The sequence below is a fragment of the Tachypleus tridentatus genome, chromosome 3 (assembly GCF_004210375.1).
Source record: "Tachypleus tridentatus isolate NWPU-2018 chromosome 3, ASM421037v1, whole genome shotgun sequence".
NCBI classification, from domain to species: Eukaryota; Metazoa; Arthropoda; class Merostomata; order Xiphosura; family Limulidae; genus Tachypleus; species Tachypleus tridentatus.
This window is the reverse complement of record NC_134827.1, coordinates 65138736-65164984: the sequence shown is the minus strand read 5'-3', so window position 1 is coordinate 65164984 and position 26249 is coordinate 65138736. Positions and strand designations below refer to the sequence as shown.

The 26249-nt window shown below is 37.9% G+C and overlaps 2 protein-coding genes across 2 annotated transcripts; one reads left to right on the top strand and one right to left on the bottom strand.

Moving 5' to 3' along the window:
• The first annotated feature begins 1139 nt into the window (after positions 1-1139).
• LOC143246084 (venom protease-like) lies at positions 1140-16980 on the top strand. The gene is made up of 6 exons (XM_076492300.1): positions 1140-1277; positions 10464-10552; positions 12084-12172; positions 12435-12712; positions 15300-15454; positions 16313-16980. Exons 1-6 carry the CDS (start codon positions 1193-1195, stop codon positions 16472-16474), a joined length of 858 nt encoding a protein of 285 aa, XP_076348415.1. The 5' UTR covers positions 1140-1192; the 3' UTR covers positions 16475-16980.
• A 785-nt stretch (positions 16981-17765) lies between these two features.
• Positions 17766-18757, bottom strand: LOC143246083 (uncharacterized). The gene is made up of 2 exons (XM_076492299.1): positions 18292-18757; positions 17766-18083 (listed from the first exon to the last, which is right to left on the bottom strand). Exons 1-2 carry the CDS (start codon positions 18491-18493, stop codon positions 17887-17889), a joined length of 399 nt encoding a protein of 132 aa, XP_076348414.1. The 5' UTR covers positions 18494-18757; the 3' UTR covers positions 17766-17886.
• Between the last annotated feature and the right edge of the window lie 7492 nt (positions 18758-26249).

Sequence of the window (26249 nt, the reverse complement as noted above, 5' to 3'; positions counted from 1 at the left end):
GACAGTTGTTGTGCGTTCGTTCACCAAACAACTGACCTCATGACCTTGTTTATTTGAACCTTCCAGTAACGACATAAACTGAGTGAACTTCTTGGTCGAAATTTTTATTGTGCACTCTATTGCGCACGCGCCAGGTGGAAACCCAACATGAAAAAAATATTGTGAAATCGTGATTTTTGCTGTATAAATAGTTCACTGCAACGCTGAAAAAAAAAACAGTACTATATGATAAGGTTAGACTAGGGTTTGTTTGTAGAATTTTGCACAGAGCTAGTCGAGGGCTGTGCTGGTTATTCGTCCTTAATGTGACTAGTGATAGACAAAAGTAAAAAAATTCGTTAGCGCCACCCACCGCTAATGCTTGGGTTACTTTTCTTTTCCTATTTTATCAACGCATTTTGAAATTTACAGTTGCATTATAATTCCCCTATGGCTGAAAGGGCGAGCATACTTGTGTCTGATAACTTGTTTGGCATCCAACCTATGGAAGAAAATTAAAAAAATTATTAATGTGAAGGAAGAAAACTGATGTTCTTTATTAACTGCGTCTCTGAATTTGGAATTCTGTTGGTCTATTCTAAATTATATGTTGTTTATTAATTCAAGAAACAAGTGCTACTTTACGAGCTGTCCAGTATTTGTGCTTCTAATTTGAAGCGTTATGTTAATATGACGAGTGATGATGCTTTATTTGCTGCATCTTTTAAGTTGAAATTCTGATGGTATAATGTTGCTAATTTGCCATAATGGTCGTCACTAATACTAAACACCTCAAAGTGAAAGCTACCTACCTAGTCCACGAGCCAAAGCACGTGGACCTTTGTGAACCTGACGATGACCGAAGAAGGTCGAAACGTTGTTCGCTCTTCTATGTAAAATATTTTCTCAACCCAAACGAGCCGTTTTAGCATATAAATTTCTAAAACACGTGGGCATAGATTTTCATTTACGCCGTTCATTGCCACCGATAGGAGAGTCCAATTATCCACTTTCGGCATCTGAATGGATCGCGGTCAGGAGGATAACAGGGAACCACGAGCTTTTCACCACTGCAGCACATAACCCAAATTCTTTTTTGTCAGTTTAAATAGCTGACTACGACACTTGTGTCCTGTCAGTCGTCGATCTTCAACCACCTATTAAACTGCACTTGTCACGTTTGGTAAGTACGTTGCACGCCCTCACCCACAGGATGCACGCGACGGGGATAATTCAACAATTGGTAATCATTCTATGGATTGCTTTAATAGCGGCTGTTCCACTCGTACACTCAGCAGGTAGGTTGTTTGGTCGGTGTAAGGTGACATAGTGTAAGATAAAAGCAACTCACCACAAGCTCTGTTTTATTGCACATCAGCTTCTGCATGTAACTCGCCACCAGTTGGTCAGTGTGAGGTATTTTGTGTAAGTTTGTTTGTTTGTTTTGGAATTTCGCGCAAAGCTACACGAGGGCTATCTGCGCTAGCTGTCCTTAATTTAGCAGTGTAAGACTAGAAGAAAGACAGCTAGTCATCACCACCCACCGCCAACTCTTGGGCTACTCTTTTACCAACAAATAGTGGGATTGGCTGTCACATAATAACGTCCTCACGGCTGAATGGGCGAACATGTTTGGTGAGATGGGGATTCGAACCCATGACCCTCAGATTACGAGTCGAACGCCTTAACCCACTAGCCATGCCGGGCCTGATTTTGTGTAAGATGAAAATAATTTACTACACGTCTTATTTATCTACGTGTAGCACACCACCTGGAAACTTTGTATGATGAATCTAAATATAAAACAAGCTTATTTTGATTTAAAGAAAGCAAGTTATAAACAAGTATCTAGCATTTTTCTGACAATAATACCAAAAGCAAAAAAGTTAGAGCGAACCGAATTTCTTCAAAATCTAAACCTTTGTGAAACCAGACAGAGATAAGTATCCCAAAATAAAAGTTTACCACAGAGCGGAATATTTTAATATATATAATAATTTCTTTTCAGCCACATTATGCTTATCTTAAAAGTAAAAAAAAAAATGTTGCTTTTTCGCACAGTAAAAAATAAAATCTTATTACTTATTTTAGCCGAATAGCTTTATTAATATAGTTACTACCATCAGGGTTAGTGAGTACAGTTTTGGCCTGTCGTGTTTTAACAGTAGTCACTGACCGTGAGGGTAGTAACAATGTTATCGGAAGTAGGTGTCTCAAATAACCAATAACGATTTTATCTTTTACTGTGTCAAATAAAAAACACAATGTTTTTTTTTATTTTGAATACCGTTCTATAGAGGCGTATATCATACATCCGTGATGACCGAAGAAGGTCGAAACGTTGCTCTCTCCCCGACATAAACAATTTTCTCAACCCATAACAGTCGTTTTTACATATATGTATTTCGTATATCATACATGTTTACCATTGATAACGGTAAAAAGAGTTATGTTTCTATTGGAATAAAAAAAACATTTTAAAATCTTGTCATAAAAGGTAGCACTACCACTACAATAAAACCTAATAACCTAATCCCTATCTTTACTATTGCTCTTGGGGGATTTTCCCGCAAAGGTACACAAGGGCTATATGTGAATACAATTTCCTAATTTTTAAAATAACAGCCTTGAGTGAAGACAGTTTGTTAACAGTTAGTTTCGTCAATTTTTAGATGTTTCTCGTCTTATTGATTGTTTGTTTGTTTTTTGAATTTCGCACAAAGCTACTCGAGGGCTATCTGCGCTAGCCGTCCCTACTTTAGCAGTGTAAGACTGGAGGGAAGGCAGCTAGTCATCACCACCCACCGCCAACTCTGGGGCCACTCTTTTACCAACGAATAGTGGGATTGACCGTCACATTATAACGCCCCACGGTTGAAAGGGCGAGCATGTTTGGCGCGATGGGGACACTGTATTTGGAACATTTTGTCTGTTTGCGATCTTTTTAGTCACTTTGAACTGGTTGAATATTCATACATGGACAGTGTAAAAAAGGTAATAAAACTGTTTTCCATATTTTATCCAGGAATTAGTCTCTTGGTGACTTTATTTTTGTCGCTTTACTGATATAATTTTTAACATTAGAAGAGAAGTTACTCTTGTTTTGCACGTGCACACACGTGAGCTGGGGACTTTATTTTTGTCATTATTCTTTGCTTGTGACACACAGACGATGGCAAAGCTCGAAGAATCGAAACTGAAACCTCACAGGTGGATGAATGGTTGTTTCGGGTACATGCGCACAGCTATGTGCATGCACCAGTTGTTCTTAATTTTAAACCGATAGACAATTAACATTACCCACCGCCAATCTTATAACTATTGTTATCGAATGGTGGGATTAGTCCATCATTTTTATAGTACATCTTCTGACACAAACTGTAGAGGACGTTTTATCGGCTATGGGACGCGAACAAGAGAGACCTTCAATCCATATCCCGCTACACTAATAACCAGGCTACATACACCTGGTGATAAGTTTGAAAGCTGTAGATGAGACACGTGGTGTACATTTGTAGAGCACGTAATAACAGTGCTCATACTTAGGTTCGATAGCCTCGTTCCCATGCTATCCGGTTGTGGGTTTTGGTGACTCAGGAACATCGACAAAAAATTATTATCAATGAATAATCTACGTGGTCTACATGAGTTATAATTGCTTAGTTTCACACTAGATGGCGCGCTATACTCACATCCCTTTACTGGCAGTAGTATTCGTGTCGATTGAGTTAAAGAGCGATTCTCGTTTTGAGTGTTAATAATTATACAGTGGTGGCGCTAGAATAGTATTTGAGGACGTAGTTTGAACATTTGTGAAAAAAAATCGTCGAGTTAAAATAAATAGGCTTAGTCGCAAAAAGCGTGATATGAAATCGGGCCAATTTGTACAAAAGGGGCAAACCCTGCAGAAACATGGTCTGAAACTCAGGTGGGGCCGTTTCTTCCGCGCTTCACCCGACAGCTAAATTCAGCAGAACCTGTATAAATTAAACAAGTTTATGCACGAGGGGGGATGTGGAGTGGGGAGAGGTGTCACGGATGGTCTGAGATTATAGGAATGTTGTTTGTCTTTTCCCCTCTTTAGGTCCGTCATGACCAAGTAGATAGGGCACTCGACTCGTAACTTGAGGGGCACGGGTTTGAATCCTCATCACACCAAACATGCTCGCTCTTTTAGCCCTAGGGACGTTATAATGTGAAGGTGAATCCCACTATTCGTTGGTAAAAGAGTAGCCCAACAGTTGGCGGTGGGTGATGATGGCTAGCTGCTTTCTCTCTAGACTTACACTGCTAAATTAGGTATGGCTAGCCTTCGTGTAGCTTTGCGAAATTCAAAAATATAATATTAGGATATTTAATTTATGTTTTAAAATGTTTAAAATTAAATGAAATTATTTAATATACTTTCCTTTACAAATCTCACTATAATTATATTTATTTTTGTTATTATTATTATTATAGATATGCGATTTATTTATCTCATAATATCTTACTTTATTCGCCCCAGTGGCTCAGCGGTATGTCTGCGGACTAACAACGCTAGAAACCGGGTTTCGATAATCGTGGTGGGCGGATTGTGTAGCTTTGTGCTTAAATTGCAAACAGCCTTAACAGTACGTTATTTGATGAGATAAAAATATTTTTCATTGTTTTAAAAATTCAATAATAGTAAGGGACATTTTGTTGGAATGTTTGTTAAAGGCATGGAATAATTATTGCTTAGATGAGTGACAAAGTTTCTGTACGTGGTTATATTTTTGCTACAGAAAGAGATGTTGATACCAGAAGCTGTTATCAAGTCTTGGCTCTGGGTAAACAGGATTTCTTCTGATTAGTTTGTAAGGTGCTGATGCTAGAGGCTGTTATCAAGTCTTGGCTCTGGGTAAACATGATTTCTTCTGATTAGTTTGTAAGGTTCTGATACCAGAGGATGTTATCAAGTCTTGATTCTGGGTAAACAGGATTTCTTCTGATTAGTTTGTAAGGTGCTGATGCCAGAGGCTGTCATCAAGTCTTGATTCTGTGTAAACAGGATTTCTTCTGATTAGTTGGTAAGGTTCTGATACCAGAGGCTGTTATCAAGTCTTGATTCTGGGTAAACAGGATTTCTTCTGATTAGTTTGTAAGGTGCTGATGCCAGAGGCTGTTATCAAGTCTTGATTCTGTGTAAACAGGATTTCTTCTGATTAGTTGGTAAGGTTCTGATACCAGAGGCTGTTATCAAGTCTTGATTCTGTGTAAACAGGATTTCTTCTGATTAGTTTGTAAGGTGCTGATGCCAGAAGCTGTTATCAAGTCTTGGCTCTGGGTAAACAGGATTTCTTCTGATTAGTTTGTAAGGTGCTGATGCTAGAGGCTGTTATCAAGTCTTGGCTCTGGGTAAACATGATTTCTTCTGATTAGTTTGTAAGGTTCTGATACCAGAAGCTGTTATCAAGTCTTGATTCTGGGTAAACAGGATTTCTTCTGATTAGTTTGTAAGGTTCTGATACCAAAGGCTGTTATCAAGTCTTGATTCTGGGTAAACAGAATTTCTTCTGATTAGTTTGTAAGGTTCTGATACCAGAGGCTGTTATCAAGTCTTGATTCTGTGTAAACAGGATTTCTTCTGATTAGTTTGTAAGGTTCTGATACCAGAGGCTGTTATCAAGTCTGGGTTATGTGTAAACAGTATTTCTTCTGATTAGTTTGTAAGGTGCTGATGCTAGAGGCTGTTATCAAGTCTTGGCTCTGGGTAAACATGATTTCTTCTGATTAGTTTGTAAGGTTCTGATACCAGAGGCTGTTATCAAGTCTTGGCTCTGGGTAAACAGAATTTCTTCTGATTAGTTTGTAAGGTGCTGTTGCCAGAGGCTGTTATCAAGTCTTGATTCTGTGTAAACATGATTTCTTCTGATTAGTTGGTAAGGTTCTGATACCAGAGGCTGTTATCAAGTCTTGATTCTGGGTAAACAGGATTTCTTCTGATTAGTTTGTAAGGTTCTGATACCAGACGCTGTTATCAAGTCTTGATTCTGGGTAAACAGGATTTCTTCTGATTAGTTTGTAAGGTGCTGATGCCAGAGGCTGTCATCAAGTCTTGATTCTGGGTAAACAGGATTTCTTCTGATTAGTTTGTAAGGTTCTGATACCAGAGGCTGTTATCAAGTCTTGATTCTGGGTAAACAAGATTTCTTCTGATTAGTTTGTAAGGTTCTGATACCAAAGGCTGTTATCAAGTCTTGATTCTGGGTAAACAAGATTTCTTCTGATTAGTTTGTAAGGTTCTGATACCAAAGGCTGTTATCAAGTCTTGATTCTGGGTAAACAGGATTTCTTCTGATTAGTTTGTAAGGTTCTGATACCAGAGGCTGTTATCAAGTCTTGGTTATGTGTAAACAGTATTTCTTCTGGTTTGTTTGTAAGGTGCTGATGCCAGAGGCTGTTATCAAGTCTTGATTCTGTGTAAACAGGATTTCTTCTGATTAGTTGGTAAGGTTCTGATACCAGAAGCTGTTATCAAGTCTTGATTCTGGGTAAACAAGATTTCTTCTGATTAGTTTGTAAGGTTCTGATACCAAAGGCTGTTATCAAGTCTTGATTCTGGGTAAACAGAATTTCTTCTGATTAGTTTGTAAGGTTCTGATACCAGAGGCTGTTATAAAGTCTTGGTTATGTGTAAACAGTATTTCTTCTGGTTTGTTTGTAAGGTGCTGATGCCAGAGGCTGTCATCAAGTCTTGATTCTGTGTAAACAGGATTTCTTCTGATTAGTTGGTAAGGTTCTGATACCAGAGGCTGTTATCAAGTCTTGATTCTGGGTAAACAGGATTTCTTCTGATTAGTTTGTAAGGTGCTGATGCCAGAGGCTGTTATCAAGTCTTGATTCTGTGTAAACAGGATTTCTTCTGATTAGTTGGTAAGGTTCTGATACCAGAGGCTGTTATCAAGTCTTGATTCTGGGTAAACAGGATTTCTTCTGATTAGTTTGTAGGTGCTGATGCCAGAGGCTGTTATCAAGTCTTGATTCTGTGTAAACAGGATTTCTTCTGATTAGTTTGTAAGGTGCTGATGCCAGAAGCTGTTATCAAGTCTTGGCTCTGGGTAAACAGGATTTCTTCTGATTAGTTTGTAAGGTGCTGATGCTAGAGGCTGTTATCAAGTCTTGGCTCTGGGTAAACATGATTTCTTCTGATTAGTTTGTAAGGTTCTGATACCAGAGGCTGTTATCAAGTCTTAATTCTGGGTAAACAGGATTTCTTCTGATTAGTTTGTAAGGTTCTGATACCAAAGGCTGTTATCAAGTCTTGATTCTGGGTAAACAGGATTTCTTCTGATTAGTTTGTAAGGTTCTGATACCAGAGGCTGTTATCAAGTCTTGATTCTGTGTAAACAGGATTTCTTCTGATTAGTTTGTAAGGTTCTGATACCAAAGGCTGTTATCAAGTCTTGGTTATGTGTAAACAGTGTTTCTTCTGATTTGTTTGTAAGGTGTTGATGCCAGAGGCTGTTATCAAGTCTTTATTCTGTGTAAACAGGATTTCTTCTGATTAGTTTGTAAGGTGCTGATGCCAGAGGCTGTTATCAAGTCTTGGCTCTGGGTAAACAGAATTTCTTCTGATTAGTTTGTAAGGTGCTGTTGCCAGAGGCTGTTATCAAGTCTTGATTCTGTGTAAACATGATTTCTTCTGATTAGTTGGTAAGGTTCTGATACCAGAGGCTGTTATCAAGTCTTGATTCTGGGTAAACAGGATTTCTTCTGATTAGTTTGTAAGGTGCTGATGCCAGAGGCTGTCATCAAGTCTTGATTCTGGGTAAACAGGATTTCTTCTGATTAGTTTGTAAGGTTCTGATACCAGAGGCTGTTATCAAGTCTTGATTCTGGGTAAACAAGATTTCTTCTGATTAGTTTGTAAGGTTCTGATACCAAAGGCTGTTATCAAGTCTTGATTCTGGGTAAACAAGATTTCTTCTGATTAGTTTGTAAGGTTCTGATACCAAAGGCTGTTATCAAGTCTTGATTCTGGGTAAACAGGATTTCTTCTGATTAGTTTGTAAGGTTCTGATACCAGAGGCTGTTATCAAGTCTTGGCTCTGGGTAAACAGAATTTCTTCTGATTAGTTTGTAAGGTGCTGTTGCCAGAGGCTGTTATCAAGTCTTGATTCTGTGTAAACATGATTTCTTCTGATTAGTTGGTAAGGTTCTGATACCAGAGGCTGTTATCAAGTCTTGATTCTGGGTAAACAGGATTTCTTCTGATTAGTTTGTAAGGTTCTGATACCAGAGGCTGTTATCAAGTCTTGGTTATGTGTAAACAGTGTTTCTTCTGATTTGTTTGTAAGGTGCTGATGCCAGAGGCTGTTATCAAGTCTTGATTCTGTGTAAACAGGATTTCTTCTGATTAGTTTGTAAGGTGCTGATGCCAGAGGCTGTTATCAAGTCTTGGCTCTGGGTAAACAGAATTTCTTCTGATTAGTTTGTAAGGTTCTGATGCCAGAGGCTGTCATCAAGTCTTGATTCTGGGTAAACAGGATTTCTTCTGATTAGTTTGTAAGGTTCTGATACCAGAGGCTGTTATCAAGTCTTGATTCTGGGTAAACAAGATTTCTTCTGATTAGTTTGTAAGGTTCTGATACCAAAGGCTGTTATCAAGTCTTGATTCTGGGTAAACAAGATTTCTTCTGATTAGTTTGTAAGGTTCTGATACCAAAGGCTGTTATCAAGTCTTGATTCTGGGTAAACAGGATTTCTTCTGATTAGTTTGTAAGGTTCTGATACCAGAGGCTGTTATCAAGTCTTGGTTATGTGTAAACAGTATTTCTTCTGGTTTGTTTGTAAGGTGCTGATGCCAGAGGCTGTTATCAAGTCTTGATTCTGTGTAAACAGGATTTCTTCTGATTAATTTGTAAGGTTCTGATACCAGAGGTTGTTATCAAGTCTTGGTTATGTGTAAACAGTATTTCTTCTGATTTGTTTGTAAGGTGCTGATGTCAGAGGCTGTTATCAAGTTTTTATTCTGTGTAAACAGGATTTCTTCTGATTAGTTTGTAAGGTGCTGATGCCAGAGGCTGTTATCAAGTCTTGGCTCTGGGTAAACAGAATTTCTTCTGATTAGTTTGTAAGGTGCTGTTGCCAGAGGCTGTTATCAAGTCTTGATTCTGTGTAAACATGATTTCTTCTGATTAGTTGGTAAGGTTCTGATACCAGAGGCTGTTATCAAGTCTTGATTCTGGGTAAACAGGATTTCTTCTGATTAGTTTGTAAGGTGCTGATGCCAGAGGCTGTTATCAAGTCTTGGTTATGTGTAAACAGTATTTCTTCTGATTTGTTTGTAAGGTGCTGATGCCAGAGGCTGTTATCAAGTCTTGATTCTGTGTAAACAGGATTTCTTCTGACTTGTTGGTAAGGTTCTGATACCAGAGGCTGTTATCAAGTCTTGATTCTGGGTAAACAGGATTTCTTCTGATTAGTTGGCAAGGTTATGATACCAGAGGCTGTTATCAAGTCTTGGTTATGTGTAAAAAGTATTTCTTCTGATTTGTTTGTAAGGTGCTGATGCCAGAGGCTGTTATCAAGTCTTGATTCTGTGTAAACAGGATTTCTTCTGATTAGTTGGTAAGGTTCTGATACCAGAGGTTGTTATCAAGTCTTGGCTCTGGGTAAACAGGATTTCTTCTGATTAGTTTGTAAGGTGCTGATACCATAGGCTGTTATCAAGTCTTGATTCTGGGTAAACAGTATTTCTTCTGACCAGTTTTCACGATAAAGACATGAAACCCCGAGAGCAATTGCTGTTAATGAGCAGCATTTGTGACGTAAACGTCTACACACTGGATAATTTGATGAAAATATGAGCGACACGCGTCATTGCAGATACATCACATGCACGTGCTCTTTATCGAGTAACAATAGTGTCTTTAACATCATATGCCGTCAAAGTCAAGATAGTCCTCTATTTATAAGCCAAGCTGGTCTGATAATTATTGAAATGTCTAATGTTTCTTTATGGTTTGTTTTTTACAGTTAATTCAATACCTAGCTAAGATTCAAATTCTCAATACTATCGTGGGTTATTTGTAGGTTCATATTTCGATTCCTTATTACTGCTGATATACCATATGTGCTATTATGTTCTGTTTCTGACTGTTTTCAGTCCGATGACTATTTCAGTCATCACACTAATCCCGTTGTCTATTTTGAAGTTCGCGCAAAGCTACACGTGGGATATTTTGCAGTGTAAGACTAGAACACCTGCCGCCAGCTCTTGGGCTGCTCTTCTACCAACGAAAAGTAGAATTGATCTTCACATGATGCGCTCACGACTAAAATGGCGAGCATGTTTGATGTAACATGAATTCCAAACCGCGTTCTTCAGGTTACGAGTTGAGCGTCCTAACCCGCTGCCCATTCTGAAATGTTGTTAATTGAGATCTGTGACATAAAATGTTTAGGGCTTTTTTTGCATATACGTGTGTGTGTTTATATGTTTTTTTTATTTCACACAGCCGTAACCAGCCTGTGTGGTAGACAACTCGTCAGAAACAGTCGTATTGTTCGTGGAACAGACGCATACGATGGAGAGTTTCCTTGGGTGGTAAGTTAATCATCATTATTAGAAGAAAACAATGAAATCTAAACATTCGAATAACGCCCAGTCTTGTACAACTACACGCCAATAAGCAATGCACCTTTCTGAATGCGAATTGGAAGCAATCTACCCAGCTGCTACCATCCTAAGGCTCAAGGTTCTCATCGCGATGATACTAAATACGCTCCATTCTTTTAGGTTTGGAATGACAGTCAGTTCATACTGGGATAAAACCCGGACAAAGTTCTCACGGGTTGCATCTAGCTGGCTGCCTTCCCTCATATCAGTATTTAAACTTATGGATATACAGCGGTCTCTGACATGGCCCTTTAAGCCCACCTGTGCATCAGATGTTAAAATTGTACACCCGAGTATTCGAAATAGCTAGAGAACCTAAGAGTAGGAAAACTGTGTTCTTATTTGTAACTTTATATTGGCTTTAATTAAACCACAAGTTTCAAAGAAAATATTCATTTAAGACTTTTTACATTTTGACCTTTGACCTTTACATGAATGTGCTGAAACAAGTATCGGACATTTTGTGTCAAAGATCCCCAAAATTTGGATTTCTGTTTAATCCCGTAACAGTGTGAAGACAAGTTCCAATGTTCTTGTAGAGCTAAGGGTTCTCATACGAATTACCAATACTCGGTGTTCTTTGTATTTTCTACGGTCATGTTTTGCACCAATAATAAATTCACCATAAAACTATACTTAAACTGTTCGGAAGATATCTCTAAAAATCAACCAACTTCACAACACAGATACACAAATGAATTTGCTCATAAATTCACAAAACATAAATTAACAAACCCTTGCAAGTTCATGAAGCGCAAATTAGCTGATCTTTACGAGTCCGAAAACCACAAATAAACAAAAGCCTCACAAGTTCGCAAAACACAAATAAACCAAAGCCTCACAAGTTCGCAAAACACGAATAAATTAAAGCCTCACAAGTTCGCAAAACATAAATAAATTAAAGCCTCACAAGTTCGCAAAACACGAATAAATTAAAGCCTCACACGTTCGCAAAACACAAATAAACCAAAGTCTCACAAGTTCGCAAAACACAAATAAACCAAAGCCTCATACGTTCGCAAAACACAAATAAACCAAAGCCTTACAAGTTCGCAAAACACGAATAAACCAAAGCCTCACACGTTCACAAAACACAAATCAACTAGACCTCAAAATTTCGCAATACAGAAATCAACTATGCCTTATAAGTTCACAAAAATTCAAGTCAATCAAACTTAACTAAATGAAAATAATATTAAACGAGGGTGTTTTTAATCCCAGTGTACAAGTTGTAACAGCCAATCACTGTTCGTGGTCCACAGCGAACATGACGACAACCAGTGAACAGAATGGCATACGAAACATAAACGTTTCTTTCGTTTTAAATAAAATTAACTCTTCTAAGGACAGTTACAAAATGTTAAGTTTTTGCTAATAGTATAGTTTTATAGAAATACATACAATTAGCATACAAATAGCATGATAATTTCTCTAATAATTGGCCTTTCTTTGCCACTAGGTGTCTATTCGTTTCAACAGGGAACATTTCTGTGGAGGAACCATTTTGGATAAACGTTGGGTTTTAACAGCAGCTCACTGTGTGCAGTTGTAAGTTTCAGACATTTCAGTGTTTAGGCAGCGTTAATTGGATGTATAGTCTTTGAATATTTTAACAATTGGAGCGCTGGCATCTTAATAATCAGACTGATGAAACGGCTCGTATTTGAAACGTACCAGTTCATATGTTAAGTCTCCTTGTTTATTTGTTTTCGATGTGCTTTTCCGACTTTTAAAATCTTAACTTGTTATGTGTAACGTGATGATAAACCTCGAACGAAAACATTTAGAATCGAATTATCTATCTTTTAAGATATTCCCCCCGCCATTTTGTTGTTCGTGTTGGTGAGTTTGATTTATCCCAAGAGGAAGATCACAAAACAGAAGACATCAGGGTCCAACAAATTATTGTTCATCCTGATTTCTCCTTACCCAGGCGCTACTATAATGACATAGCGATTCTGAAGCTTGCGAAGGACATAACTTTCACTGATTATATCAGACCCGTCTGTCTACCTGATACCTCGAGTTCTTTCATAGGTCAAGATGGCACAGTCATTGGCTGGGGATTTCAAGCTGATCCGGAGGAAGGTAACATAGCCATTTACTTACTTTACCTCTGCTTCTAGTGGTCGCCACAACGCTCATTTACATTTTATAGACATGCAAGAAAAAACAAACAAACTGAATTACTTTTATAAATACCACATGTGGTCAGCATCTGGAAAACACATTTAGTAGACAATAAGGTTCAACATGAGATATTTCTCTTGTATTATAGTAAGAACCCATCATGTACGTGAAATAGAGACATACCTTTTGCAGGTAGTAATATTTCTGTGCGTTTTTTTTTCTCTTATAGCAAAGCCACATTAAGCTGTCTGCTGTGTCCACCGAAGGGAATCGAACCCCTGATTTTAGCGTTGTAAATCTGGGGACAGGTAATAAGAACCCATCATGTAAATGAAATGGAGACACACCTTTTGAAGGTAATCAGAACCCATCATGTACATGAAACAGAGACACACCTTTTGAAGGTAATAAGAACCCCTCATGTACATGAAATAGACATACCTTTTGAAGGTAATAAAAACCAGTCATGTACCTGCAATATAGACATACCTTTTCCAGGTCGTTAGAACCCCTCATGTGCATTAAATTGACATATATTTTATTGATAATTATAACTCGTCATGTATCTGAAACAGAGACATATCTTTGGAAGGCAATATGAACCAATGTACCCTAAATGAAGGCGTACCTTTTGTAGGTAGTAAGAGCCTATATACCTGAATGGAGGGATACCTTTCAAAGGTAATAAGAGCTCATGTGCCCAAAATGGAGGCATATATTTTGAAAGTAATAAGAATCCATGATGACCCATGATGACCTGTCGCTCCTTTACTGATGGAAATTGTGGCTTTTAGTTTACGCGTTTTTCTTTAACATAAAAAAATGATTTTCATCTTTAAGTACGCACTTCACAGACAAATTTCATATTCTTTAATGCTGAGAAATATTCTTAACTTACAAGAAAGCTTCTATTGATAGGAGAAAGCAGTAATTATGATACATTCTATAATTATTTTGTTTGTGCTTGAGTGAGTTTTGTTATAACAAAGTCACAGCGGGTTATTAGGCCCGGCATGGCCTAGCGCGTAAGGCGTGCGACTCGTAATCCGAGGGTCGCGGGTTCGAGCCCGCGTCGCGCTAAACATGCTCGCCCTCCCAGCCGTGGGGGTGTATAATGTGACGGTCAATCCCACTATTCGTTGGTAAAAGAGTAGCCCAAGAGTTGTCGGTGGGTGGTGATGACTAGCTGTCTTCCCTCTAGTCTTACACTGCTAAATTAGGGATGGCTAGCACAGATAGCCCTCGAGTAGCTTTGTGCGAAATTCCCAAACAAACAAACAAACATCGGGTTTATCAGCCGAGTCCACCGAGAGAAATTGAACTACTGATTCTAGCGTTGTAAATCCGTAGGCTTACCGCAGCGGAGGACAACATTTTGTTAAACACAGTTTAATGTATTTTATGTGAAGAACCCTAGATCAGACCATCATTAGGGATATTGCTTTACTTTCGTTTCCCTTTTGTGCCCCCTGTGGCTCAGCGGTATGTCTGCGGGACTTAGAACACTAAAACCGGGTTTCGATACCCGTTGGCTCAGCGGTATGTCTGCGGACTTCGAACGCTAAAACCGGGTTTCGATACCCGTGGTGGGCAGAGCACAGATAGCCCAGTGTGTAGCTTTGGGCTTAGTTCAAAACAACTTCTCTATTTGTTGTTGAGTGAGTGCAAGGATGTTCAATGTTGTTGTGATCTCTGGGAGGATTGAACTCCGAACTTTATCGTTATGAAGCCCCAATCTTATTGTTGAGAATCTAAGGGAAATTAATTATATTAATTTTACTAAATAATATAGAATTTGAAAATGAAGTTATTGTGTGAATCATAGTGATTTTTCTTTTGTTTTTGGTTTTTTGGCTTCACCAAAATTGTGAATTTCGTTATAAGTTAAAACCTTTCCGGCGAATTCCATCCCTGGACGAAAGTGAACCAAAGAATGATTGTATTGTATATGTGGTAAAGTTATTAAAGCTATCTGTCGCTGTCTCTAGTTTAGAAATTGGCCAGAAAGAAGCCAGCCAGTCAGTAGCACCCAACCACCCATCACCCAGCTAGACTAGGGAATTAATCATCACCATTACAATACAACCACAGTTTAAAATGTGGAGAATGTATTGTTGTATCGTATGGATTCGAACGCGGTTCGCCACCTCTGAAATCCAGAGCTGTACTGTAGCATGGTACCCTCGAATAAAATGAAACAATAACTTTTGCCATTAAGTTTGCCAACTTGATAATTTACAAAACAAACTGGAAGCATGAGTAACACTCCTTTTCACACCAAACGTAGTTCAACGATAGCTCAGAAGCAAGCAGTAAAAAGATAAACTTTAAGGTTAGAGCCCAGTGGTGTACTTCAGGAAGCTAGCACATTGTGAAAGGAAGTTTTATTTAAGATGAATAAAGAGCAACCGAAACCTATGTAATCGTTACGAAGATAGATATATACACAATGTAACCAGTTTCATATATATTTTAGTTACCGTACTTAAGAAAAGCTTTATATTGTAGCAATAAATTTCATTTTGATACCTGTTAAAATCACCAGGTGGAGAGCGTGCAAAGCGTCTTCAGAAAGTCGAAGTTCCTGTAATGGATGTCACGCAGTGTCAGAATTGGTACCATGAGGCGGGAAAGCTAGTCACGCTACAGAATGGACAAATGTGTGCAGGCTTTAAAAACGGAGGCCAAGACTCCTGTAAGGTAAGAACGTATGATCAGACACGTTACACAAAATTTGAAATTCAGTTCGTATTTGAGTTGAAATGAGTTCAATACAACTTTTGCGGCCGTAATGTATTTGGATTTTTTTTACTCCGAACGGCACTTTGTACGACACAGGTTAAACGGACGGATCAGAGATTCCAAGGTTCAAGCATTTTAGGCATAGCTATGCCTAATTCGGCATTTCTGGACAGAAGAAGGACAACAAGTCAGTAGAACTATCCACCTACATTGTTTAACTTAATATCGGACTTCACTGCTACTTTTATAACACATTCATACCTAATAGGTGGTGCGTGTTCAGTGGCGTATTGCGGGACCGAACCTTGAACCTTCCTACCCACAGCCCGTCACGCGAAATACCAAGTCATGACCTGTTGACTGCTGCTATTTCACAAGTACAAGTTGAAAATTCTTTTATAATTTCACAATATTATTCTTATTCTTATTTTTTAATAATTTTGAACTACTGGCTAGAATAAACACAGCTATTCAGTAGCATCCTATCGCCCACAATCCATCAGCACTCGTATAATGCAAAAAAAAAAGCAAGGAATATTTTAGGGTTTCGCGCATATTCGATCCCGACCAATTACGGGAAAGCTCTCTTACAGGGCCGCTCTCCAGTTTTGTAAGATATATTTTTGGGTTACCTCATAACCTTTTAGTGGCAGTAGGTGCTGCATTTCGTAACTTTTTTAATAAACGTTTTCATTATTGTAATTTTTCATAAATTGATTTATTATTGTTTTTAAATATCATGCGTCAAGATCGTGTATGGTACTGTTTTTAATTTAATAATTTAATTTTTAAAATTTTCCAATTTTCTTTTTATAGGGTGATTCTGGTGGCCCTCTACTGGTAAAAGAAGGAGATAAGTTTGTGATCATAGGAGTCGTATCAGCTGGAATTGGCTGTGCTAAGCCTTTACTTCCGGGTCTATATACACAAGTCACTTCTTACATAGTCTGGATATTACAGCATATAAATAAGGCCTAACAAACAAATTTTGAAAGCATAAAAACACTATTACAAATTTTGTTAGAAACAATTATATTATTTTATAGATTACTGTACTGTACAACGTATAAGAACCACAGGTGGTATTTTCAAAGACGCATGTTCTATGTCCCTTTTCAATACCCTCTTTCATATCCCAGCAACAGAAACTTTTGAAACCAAAAATAAAATACTGACTTCAACGGAAACACAACCGTCTGTTAGGAGTCGTCTCCTGACAACTTCTGTGAAACACAAACTCATGTTTAGTTAAAAGACGTAGGTTCACTCAAACACCAGATGTCAAGGTCAAATATTAGTTGTGTTTTTTTTTTAGGTTAACTAAACAGTTACAATACCTTAGATCAAAACCTTAGGATAATTAAACAGTTACAATATCTTGTATCGAAATCTTGAGTTACACTATGTAACACAATTTTTGTTCCTGGATTGTATGTGTTGTTTCTTAATTACTTATGTTGTAAAAGTACAGAAAATGACCATTATTCCCTTCAAACTTTGCTTTTGTGACCTGGATAACGAAATTTGGCAATATCTATTTTATATGTAAAACAGGCAAATTTGAACATTTTCATTCACATAAAGTCTGAATAAAACAACATATGAATCAAGATTTACATGTATTTATACTAAAGTTACACAAAAATGTTTACAAGTGAGTAGTTTTTCGAGATTTACGACCGTAATATAAAATCACTTTCACGTATCAATTAGTGATGTCGAGAAACCCACTTGTAGAGAAATTTATATGCAAAAATATTTTGCAAAAAAAAGAGCGAACAACGTTTCGACCCTCTACGTAAAATATTTTCTCAACCCAAACTAGCATATATATTTTTCACGTATCAGCCCCCACATATAGTCTTCCATCATATTTTCGTTATACGCTTCTTGGCAGCGGTGTTCAAAGTCCAGTATATCTTGGTGGAAGCGCTCGCCTTGCTCTTTGAGTTGCACTGAATGAGTCAGGGTAAGAGACGGACACTTATTCCTGTTATAGAGCAGCACAGCCTTGAGGATTATGGTGGAGCTATAAAGGAAGAGGCGCCACTTGTTCGGGTTACAGGCAATTCCAATTGCCTCGCACAGACCGGATTCATTATGGCAGAAGCAAAGCCCATCTTCCTGAGTGAAGAAGCTTGAAAATGTTGGTAGCTTGCACACTTTTATCTAACGAATCCCACTCCTTGAATCTAGATGTCAAAAGTTCAGTATTCAACTTTGTTAGACGAGGATCTCTGATCAAGTTATCGAGGTCTTTTGGTTGGGATAGTATGGGTTTCTCTCACCAGCTGCTCCTCTGAAATTGTAATCTGGATCTTCAACGTCTACCTCCTCTTCTGATTTGCTGCTCTCTTCTGAGGATGACTGCTTTCTCTCCGGTGGAGTGGCTACAAGGAGCTCAGGGCAGTGTGGAACTGGAGCGATAGATAATGGTACGGACACATGATAGCAGATGCATTCTTGCCAGCCCGACGTTTGGAAGGGTACACCATGCAGAAGTAGCAATTGCTTGAGTGGTCAATTGATTCACGCCACATTCTTGGAATAGTGAACTTCATGGCTCTCTTTTCCCCTCTGTACCATCCTGCAAAACAGCAAAATAAAATTGTTATTATGAAGAATACATTTAGTTCATCCACAACTAATGTGTAAGAGGTTCATGCAAAATATTTTGTATGTGATATTTTTTCTACACTATTGAAAATTAAAAAAAAAAATTAAATTTTAAAAGGTCTGAAACTTGTGTAATATAAAATCTTACTATTCGAGGAAGTAAAAATTGTCCGTCTTACCTTCTAGAGGTTTTTGCTTACAGATAATATGAGATGTCCAGGGTTTATCTTGATCCCCAACAGGCATGCCGAAATATGCCTTGTAGGCTTCACACATTTTAGCAGATGTTGTCACAGAGTACTTTGTTGTTCTTGTCTTGATAAATTGGCCACACTTATACCAGAATGTGTCTGGAGAATGCTTGCAACTTCTTGATGTCATCTTTGATAAAATCAGATAGGTCTGTGTGTTCACTTAGGCAGCTAAAGTGGTGAGTGGTGAGCCCTTGTATATATATATTACTATGGAAAGTTCTAGAAAATTCGAAAAGGTTCTTGAAAATTCTCGTAAGTTCTACAAGATTCTAGAAAATTCTCTATCAGCTACTCAGCACTGAATCTACCTGGAATGTTCTGGAAAATGGGTAAATTTGAAAATTTTATTACACAGGTCACAAAAGCAAAGTTTGAAGAGAAAAATAAGTCTTTTCCATTTACTTTAGACATAAGTAATTGTGAAATAACACTTTCTGTCCAGGAACAAGAAAAAGTAAAAATTTTATTACATAGTGTCATTAAACAGTTACAATATCTTGGATCGAGCCCTTGGGATAACTAAACAGTTACTATATCCTGGATCAAACCCTTGTAAAATGACGAGTTTAGGATTATACAATTTATTTTGTTTGTTTTAATTTCGCGCAAAGCTACACGAGGGCCACCTACGATAGCCGTCCCTAATTTAGCAGTGTAAGACTAAAGAGAAAGCAGCTAGTCATCACCACCCACTGCCAACTCTTGGGCTACTCTTTTACCAACGAATCGTGGGATTGACTGCCACATTATAACGCCCCACGGCTAAAATAAGCGGGCATGTTGGTTAATGGGAATTCGAATCCGCGACCAATCCGTAAATTGCGACTCGGGCGTGCTGTAACCTCGTGCGCAGGATAATACAAGATATTTTGTTTGTTTGTTTTGAATTTCGCGCAAAGCTACTCGAGGGCTATCTGCTCTAGCCGTCCCTAATTTAGCAGTGTAAGACTAAAGAGAAGGCAGCTAGTCATCACCACATACCGCCAACTCTTGGGCTACTCTTTTACCAACGAATAGTGGGATTGACAGTAACATTATAACGCCCCTACGGCTGAAAGGGTAAGGAACTAACGGTTTCAGTTGACCGATTTTTTTTTTCCGTTTAGATTATGTAAACGTTTTTCACCACAAGTGTCCTCACGTTTCATAGAAGTTAAACAGCTGAATTCGCATTGTTCGCTTATTCCCCAGTCACAACACTACACAATGTGTGAGTAACGTGGATACTTCCTCGGCATTGTGGATGAACAGCAGGAGACAGTTTTGAGCTAATAAATGAGGTTTAGCCCGCTTTCCATCGTGAAATCTGTCTTGTCAAACGACACTCAAAAGTGCCGCCTTGAAATCCAGTCTGTTGGACGAGCCCTTGGTAGCACAATGATATTAATTATTCTTAGCTGTAGATCAATATAAGAGCATTTGGTGAAATTAATAATAAAACAAATATTTCTTTGCTTTGATTTAATGAGGTGGTATTATACTGAAGGATCTGTGATAAATGAAACTGGCGTGGTCCGTTTCTTCGTCAAGGTAACATACGAAATGAAGAAAGGAAATTCCTTTTTGCTCTCTTTGGTATTTAACCTTATGCTTATTAAAGTTAGAGCATATTCATTAAATATATTCACCAAGGAATCTTCAGAAATGTTTTCAAACGACCAAGTGTTAACTAGAGGTTAGCGTGCCCGGGTTTTGAATCTCAAGATTCAAGGTTCTTGTCCCATTTTCGGAGGAAAAGCAATCTCCTTAATAGGAGGCCGTGAGTGCGTTATAAGAGTGACACACCTCCAACTTCCTGTCAGATACGTCCGTTTTGTTGAAGTTTAATCAAACATATGTTAAACGGTTCAGAACATTCTGATAACTATGTGCATTACTGAAACTGGCCTGATAATATAGCCTCCCATCCCGAGTGGTTATCAGAGGTAGGCTGATAACACTTAAACCCGGATTTCTATACCTACTGTAGAGATAGCACATTATATGGTATTGAGCTCAACAACAATACATATATAATAAATTTAAAAAGTGTTGACAATATTATAAATTGTTTAAGAAGGAAAGTAAAACCAAAGTTACCCATTACAGGTATTCTTCCTACCGACGACAGTGTCAGTCGTAAACCCAACAGTATCTCAGGAGATACTATATTGTCTTTAATTATGGATTTTCTTTTCAGTTCAGCAGCCCTACCTGAAAAGTCTACATTTATACAGATCTATTTGGTTGGCGGTGGGTGGTGATGACTAGCTGCCTTCCCTCTAGTCTTACACTGCTAAATTAGGGACGGCTAGCACAGATAGCCCTCGAGTAGCTTTGTGCAGAAATTCCCAAACAAACAAACAGACAGATCTATTTGTTTGTTTGAGGTTAAGCAAAAGTAATGTGAGAGTCAATCCCACTATAGTAGCTCAACAGTTGGCGGCGGCTGGTGTTGCCAGTATCTGCATTTTCCATTTAGTCTTTAAAATTATGGACCGTTAGTTCAGATAGTCCGTAAGTAGCTTTGCTCAAAATTCAAAACAAACAAAACAGTATGCCTTTCCAAGATGAAGGGTTTATTTGATTTAAAGTTTTCGGACAAAGGACCCGTTCTTCGTTTTAACGATGGAAATCGTGTTTCGATACCCGTGGTGTATGTACAGCACATATAGCTTCACTCCAAAGAAAGTCCGGCATCGCTAAGTGTGTTAAGGCGTGCGACTCGAAATCTGAGGGTCGCGGGTTCGCATCCCCGTGGCTCGCCCTTTCAGCCGTGAGGGTGTTATAATGTTACGGTCAATCCCACTATTCGTTGGTAAAAGAGTAGCCCACTGCTAAATTAGAGACGGCTAGCACAGATAGCCCTCGAGTAGCTTTGTGCGAAACTCAAAACAAACAAACAAACAAACTCCAAAGAAACTTAGTTTTGAGCTGAAAAATTGAAAGGAATCCAGTTTTAGTATTAACAGCACCCACCGCCATGTAAATAATCAGTATTACGGCTTGTTGTTATGCGCAAGGTTATACAATGGACTATCTCTGTAGTGCCCACCAAGAATATCGAAAAAAATTAACACTAAGATCTAAGATTAAACCACGAGAGGGCGCAGTATTATGAACAAGCCAGTCATAGCAACCAATTACGTACATGCATTCGACCGCATACTTATCAAAATTATGGTTAATAAATGTACCGAACTTTTCCGTTATTTATAAAATCATTTGTGTCAGTTTTGCTTTAAAATTAGCTTTCTAAAATGAGAAATCCAAGTTAATAGCTACCACATATGAAATCACGTATAATTGTATTAAAAGCATGAATTCTTATCATGTAATTACCCTGAACCTGAAGTCATGGTAAACAGTGAGTTAATTATACTTTTGTTCCATACCCCATTCTTCGACAAGTTGCTATGGAAACACCATGAAGTCATTTTCTTACGCATCAAGTCAGAGAACAATACGTACACTACAGGATCGCCGCATCCAGACAATAGGTGTCTCTTCTGCTGTGCGACATCAGACGTCAATTAATATAACTATGTCCGTTAGATGTCGTTTTTCCTTCAGAACTGGTATTTGGATTAGATATTGAGACTGATGACGTCACTGTTTGTAAATTTTGTGTTCGTAATTTTGTGAGATTTTTCCCAGCACTTTTCGTTTAATTGTGTTATTTTATCCATTAAAATCAGTGTACGATTTCCAGAAAGTCGACACTGAGCAAAATAAGTATCATAAATTAGCTGAGATTTTCTAAAAATTACTACATTAGTGAAAAAAATAACAACTGGTAGAAGTCAGATGACAAATAAGCGTCCAAAAGCACGTCAATTTCGACATCTGGATTTGGGTTTTGAGCGACTAATATCGAAAATAATATTTAGAGACTTCATGACAGCATATTCTTGAATAGAATGCGATCATAATTTTCTTTCAAAACATTGGGCAAATGTACACAAGGGCGTATCTGTGCTCAGTTGTAGATAATTCCCAACCGACAGACTGTAGTGTTTTGTTTGTTTGTTTTTTAATTTCGCACAAAGCTACTCGAGGGCTATCTGCGCTAGCCGTCCCTAATTTAGCAGTGTAAGACTAGAGGGAAGGCAGCTAGTCATCATCACCCACCGCCAACTCTTGGGCTATTATTTTATCAACAAACAGTGGGATTGACCGTAACATTATAACGCCCCCACGGCTGAAAAAACAAGCACGTGTTGGTGCTTGCTATAAAATACGTACCCTTTTAAGTCAGCAAAATTTTATGTCAGTACGTGTCTATCTGAGACATTAGTGCGGCCACTGTCACATATAGTTTGTGTCGTTACCTGTGTATTATCACAATTATCATATTTCAATTATTATTTAGTTTTATCACAATTTTATCACTGAATTCCTTTTTATCTCCCTCTACTTTTAAACATCGAATATTAATTTTAAGCCGATTAATCAGCGTTGTCATCTTTTCGCCTTTTTTTCATACCAGAACGACATGGTTACTTGGAAATCATAACACTAAACGACCCTAAATGAGCTTATAGGTTTACGTAAACAATGTTTTTCTTTAATTCTAATAACTTCGCACTTTTTTAAAAACGTGTTAACACTATAAACAAAGAATTTTTCGTGTTTGCAATCGAACGTTCTATAGGCGCGAACTTAATGCTTGATATGAACCCAAACTGTGAAAATATTGGTAGATTTATGAGGATTTCCACATTTTGAAAGATTTCAAAACAAAGTATGTTTGTAATATTCAAATATCAGACAGTTCTGATGAAAACAAATCAATGGATCTGCGATTTTCGGAACACTATACTTAAAGTGGATTTTTATGGACGGTTTTACATTTGAAATTATTCAGATATACGTGTGATATTTATGGTATAATTGTTTTATAAGGCTAATTACTCTAGTCTCTGTTAATAACAATGTATTAATCACAACTAGAGATGCAATGTACTTGTTACTGTATTTAAAATATTTTCTGTAACACTAACACAGGTAAGGACACGGTTAGCAATAAATATCTATAACACTAACACAGGTAAAGACACGGTTAACAATAAATCTCTATAACACGACCACAGGTAAGAACACGGTTAACAATAAATCTCTATAGCACTACCACAGGTAAGGACACGGTTAACAATAAATCTCTATAACACTAACACAGGTACGGACACGGTTAACAATAAATCTCTATAGCACGACCACAGGTAAGGACACGGTTGACAATAAATCTCTATAACACTAACACAGGTAAAGACACGGTTAACAATAAATCTCTATAACACGACCACAGGTAAGAACACGGTTAACAATAAATCTCTATAGCACTACCACAGGTAAGGACACGGTTAACAATAAATCTCTATAACACTAACACAGGTACGGACACGGTTAACAATAAATCTCTATAACACGACCACAGGTAAGGACACGGTTAACAATAAATCTCTATAACACGACCACAGGTAAGGACACGGTTGACAATAAATCTCTATAACACTAACACAGGTAAGGACACGGTTAACAATAAATCTCTATAGCACTACCACAGGTAAGGACACGGTTAACAATAAATCTCTATAACACTAACACAGGTAAAGACACGGTTAACAATAAATCTCTATAACACTAACACAGGTAAAGACACGGTTAACAATAAATCTCTATAACACGACCACAGGTAAGGACACGGTTGACAATAAATCTCTATAACACTAACACAGGTAAGGACACGGTTGACAATAAATCTCTATAACACTAACACAGGTATGGACACGGTTAACAATAAATCTCTATAGCACTAACACAGGTACGGACACGGTTAACAATAAATCTCTATAACACGACCACAGGTAAGGACACGGTTAACAATAAATCTCTATAACACGACCACAGGTAAGGACACGGTTGACAATAAATCTCTATAACACTAACACAGGTAAGGACACGGTTGACAATAAATCTCTATAACACTAACACAGGTAAGGACACGGTTAACAATAAATCTCTATAGCACTAACACAGGTACGGACACGGTTAACAATAAATCTCTATAGCACTAACACAGGTACGGACACGGTTAACAATAAATCTCTATAACACGACCACAGGTAAGGACACGGTAAACAATAAATATCTATAACACTAACACAGGTAAAGACACGGTTAACAATAAATCTCTATAACACGACCACAGGTACGGACACGGTTAACAATAAATCTCTATAACACTAACAGAGGTAAAGACACGGCTAAAAATAAATCTCTATAACACTACCACAGGTAAGGACACGGTTAACAATAAATCTCTATAACACTAACACAGGTAAGGACACGGTTAACAATAAATCTCTATAACACGACCACAGGTAAGGACACGGTTGACAATAAATCTCTATAACACTAACACAGGTAAGGACACGGTTAACAATAAATCTCTATAACACTAACACAGGTAAGGACACGGTTAACAATAAATCTCTATAACACTAACACAGGTAAGGACACGGTTGACAATAAATCTCTATAACACTAACACAGGTAAGGACACGGTTAACAATAAATCTCTATAACACGACCACAGGTAAGGACACGGTTAACAATAAATCTCTATAACACGACCACAGGTAAGGACACGGTTGACAATAAATCTCTATAACACTAATACAGGTAAGGACACGGTTAACAATAAATCTCTATAACACTAACACAGGTACGGACACGGTTAACAATAAATCTCTATAACACTAACACAGGTACGGACACGGTTAACAATAAATCTCTATAACACGACCACAGATAAGGACACGGTTAACAATAAATCTCTATAACACTAACACAGGTAAGGACACGGTTAACAATAAATCTCTATAACACTAACACAGGTAAAGACACGGTTAACAATAAATCTCTATAACACGACCACAGGTAAGGACACGGTTAACATGAAACATTGTATATAACATGACCTAGGGTCATGTTGTTATTTGAATATTTTGTTTACTTTTGAGGCTTAACCATATTTAATGCTAAAAATATATTGTACTATTAATATTGCAATTCTTAGCTCGAACATTATTTTACTTTCGTATGATCTAAACGACGAGAGGCTGGTATATGATTCAGATGTTGCTGTTCTAATTTTGATCTAAACGACGAGAGGCTGCTATATGATTCAGATGTTGCTGTTCTAATTCTGATCTACCAACCAGAAGAACAACAGTTAGCTTCTAGCGCTCGCCGCTCTAAGATTACGCTCGGTTCCTGTCATTAAATAACGGGACTGATTGTCACTTTTATAACGCTCTCAGTTAAAAGCGTAAAGCGTGTTCAGAGACATTTTAGTTCTCTACTTTGACTCTACGGTCCGCAGCCTAGTACATCAACTTCTTTTGGTCCTGAACAACCTAGAAGTTTACTACTGTCTTCTAACGGTTGTGTTGTGTTTCGATTGTTATAAAACACACGAAGCTACACAAGAGGACCATCTGTACTCTTTCTACCAGGGGTATCGAAACTCGGTTTCTTGCGTTGTAAGTCTGTAAACATTCTGCTATGCCACCGGGGTTGTCTACATCGCTGCCAAAGATGTAATGTTCCGTTTAGAATTCAACAAGATTTACGAAACCGACTTGTTTATCGAGTTCCAAATCGTAAACCTTACGATGCCGTTAGGAGGTAGAAACGCTTTTACGTGTGTTTTCAGTAAGCTTTTAATACCCATATTGGGAAGAATGTCCGTTTTAGAACTTTTCACTGTTAAATGAGAGAGTTTGGTCGGTTACGGGACGCAAACTAGGAATTCTCGGGGCCCACAGCTTTAGTTGTTGTTTAAAATGAAGTTATTGGTGAAGACGTATCTCAGTTTTGTCTCATTATAATTACTGTCA

Bases quoted from the DNA above. Each gene is read 5' to 3' on its own strand.
- LOC143246083 (XM_076492299.1), bottom strand. From the start codon at position 18,493: ATGACATCAAGAAGTTGCAAGCATTCTCCAGACACATTCTGGTATAAG. The intron at 18,084-18,291 runs GTAAGACGGACA...GCTGTTTTGCAG, and splicing joins TAAGCAAAAACCTCTAGAAG to GATGGTACAGAGGGGAAAAG.
- LOC143246084 (XM_076492300.1), top strand. From the start codon at position 1,193: ATGCACGCGACGGGGATAATTCAACAATTGGTAATCATTCTATGGATT. The intron at 10,553-12,083 runs GTAAGTTAATCA...CTTTGCCACTAG, and splicing joins ATGGAGAGTTTCCTTGGGTG to GTGTCTATTCGTTTCAACAG. The intron at 12,173-12,434 runs GTAAGTTTCAGA...CTATCTTTTAAG, and splicing joins GCAGCTCACTGTGTGCAGTT to ATATTCCCCCCGCCATTTTG.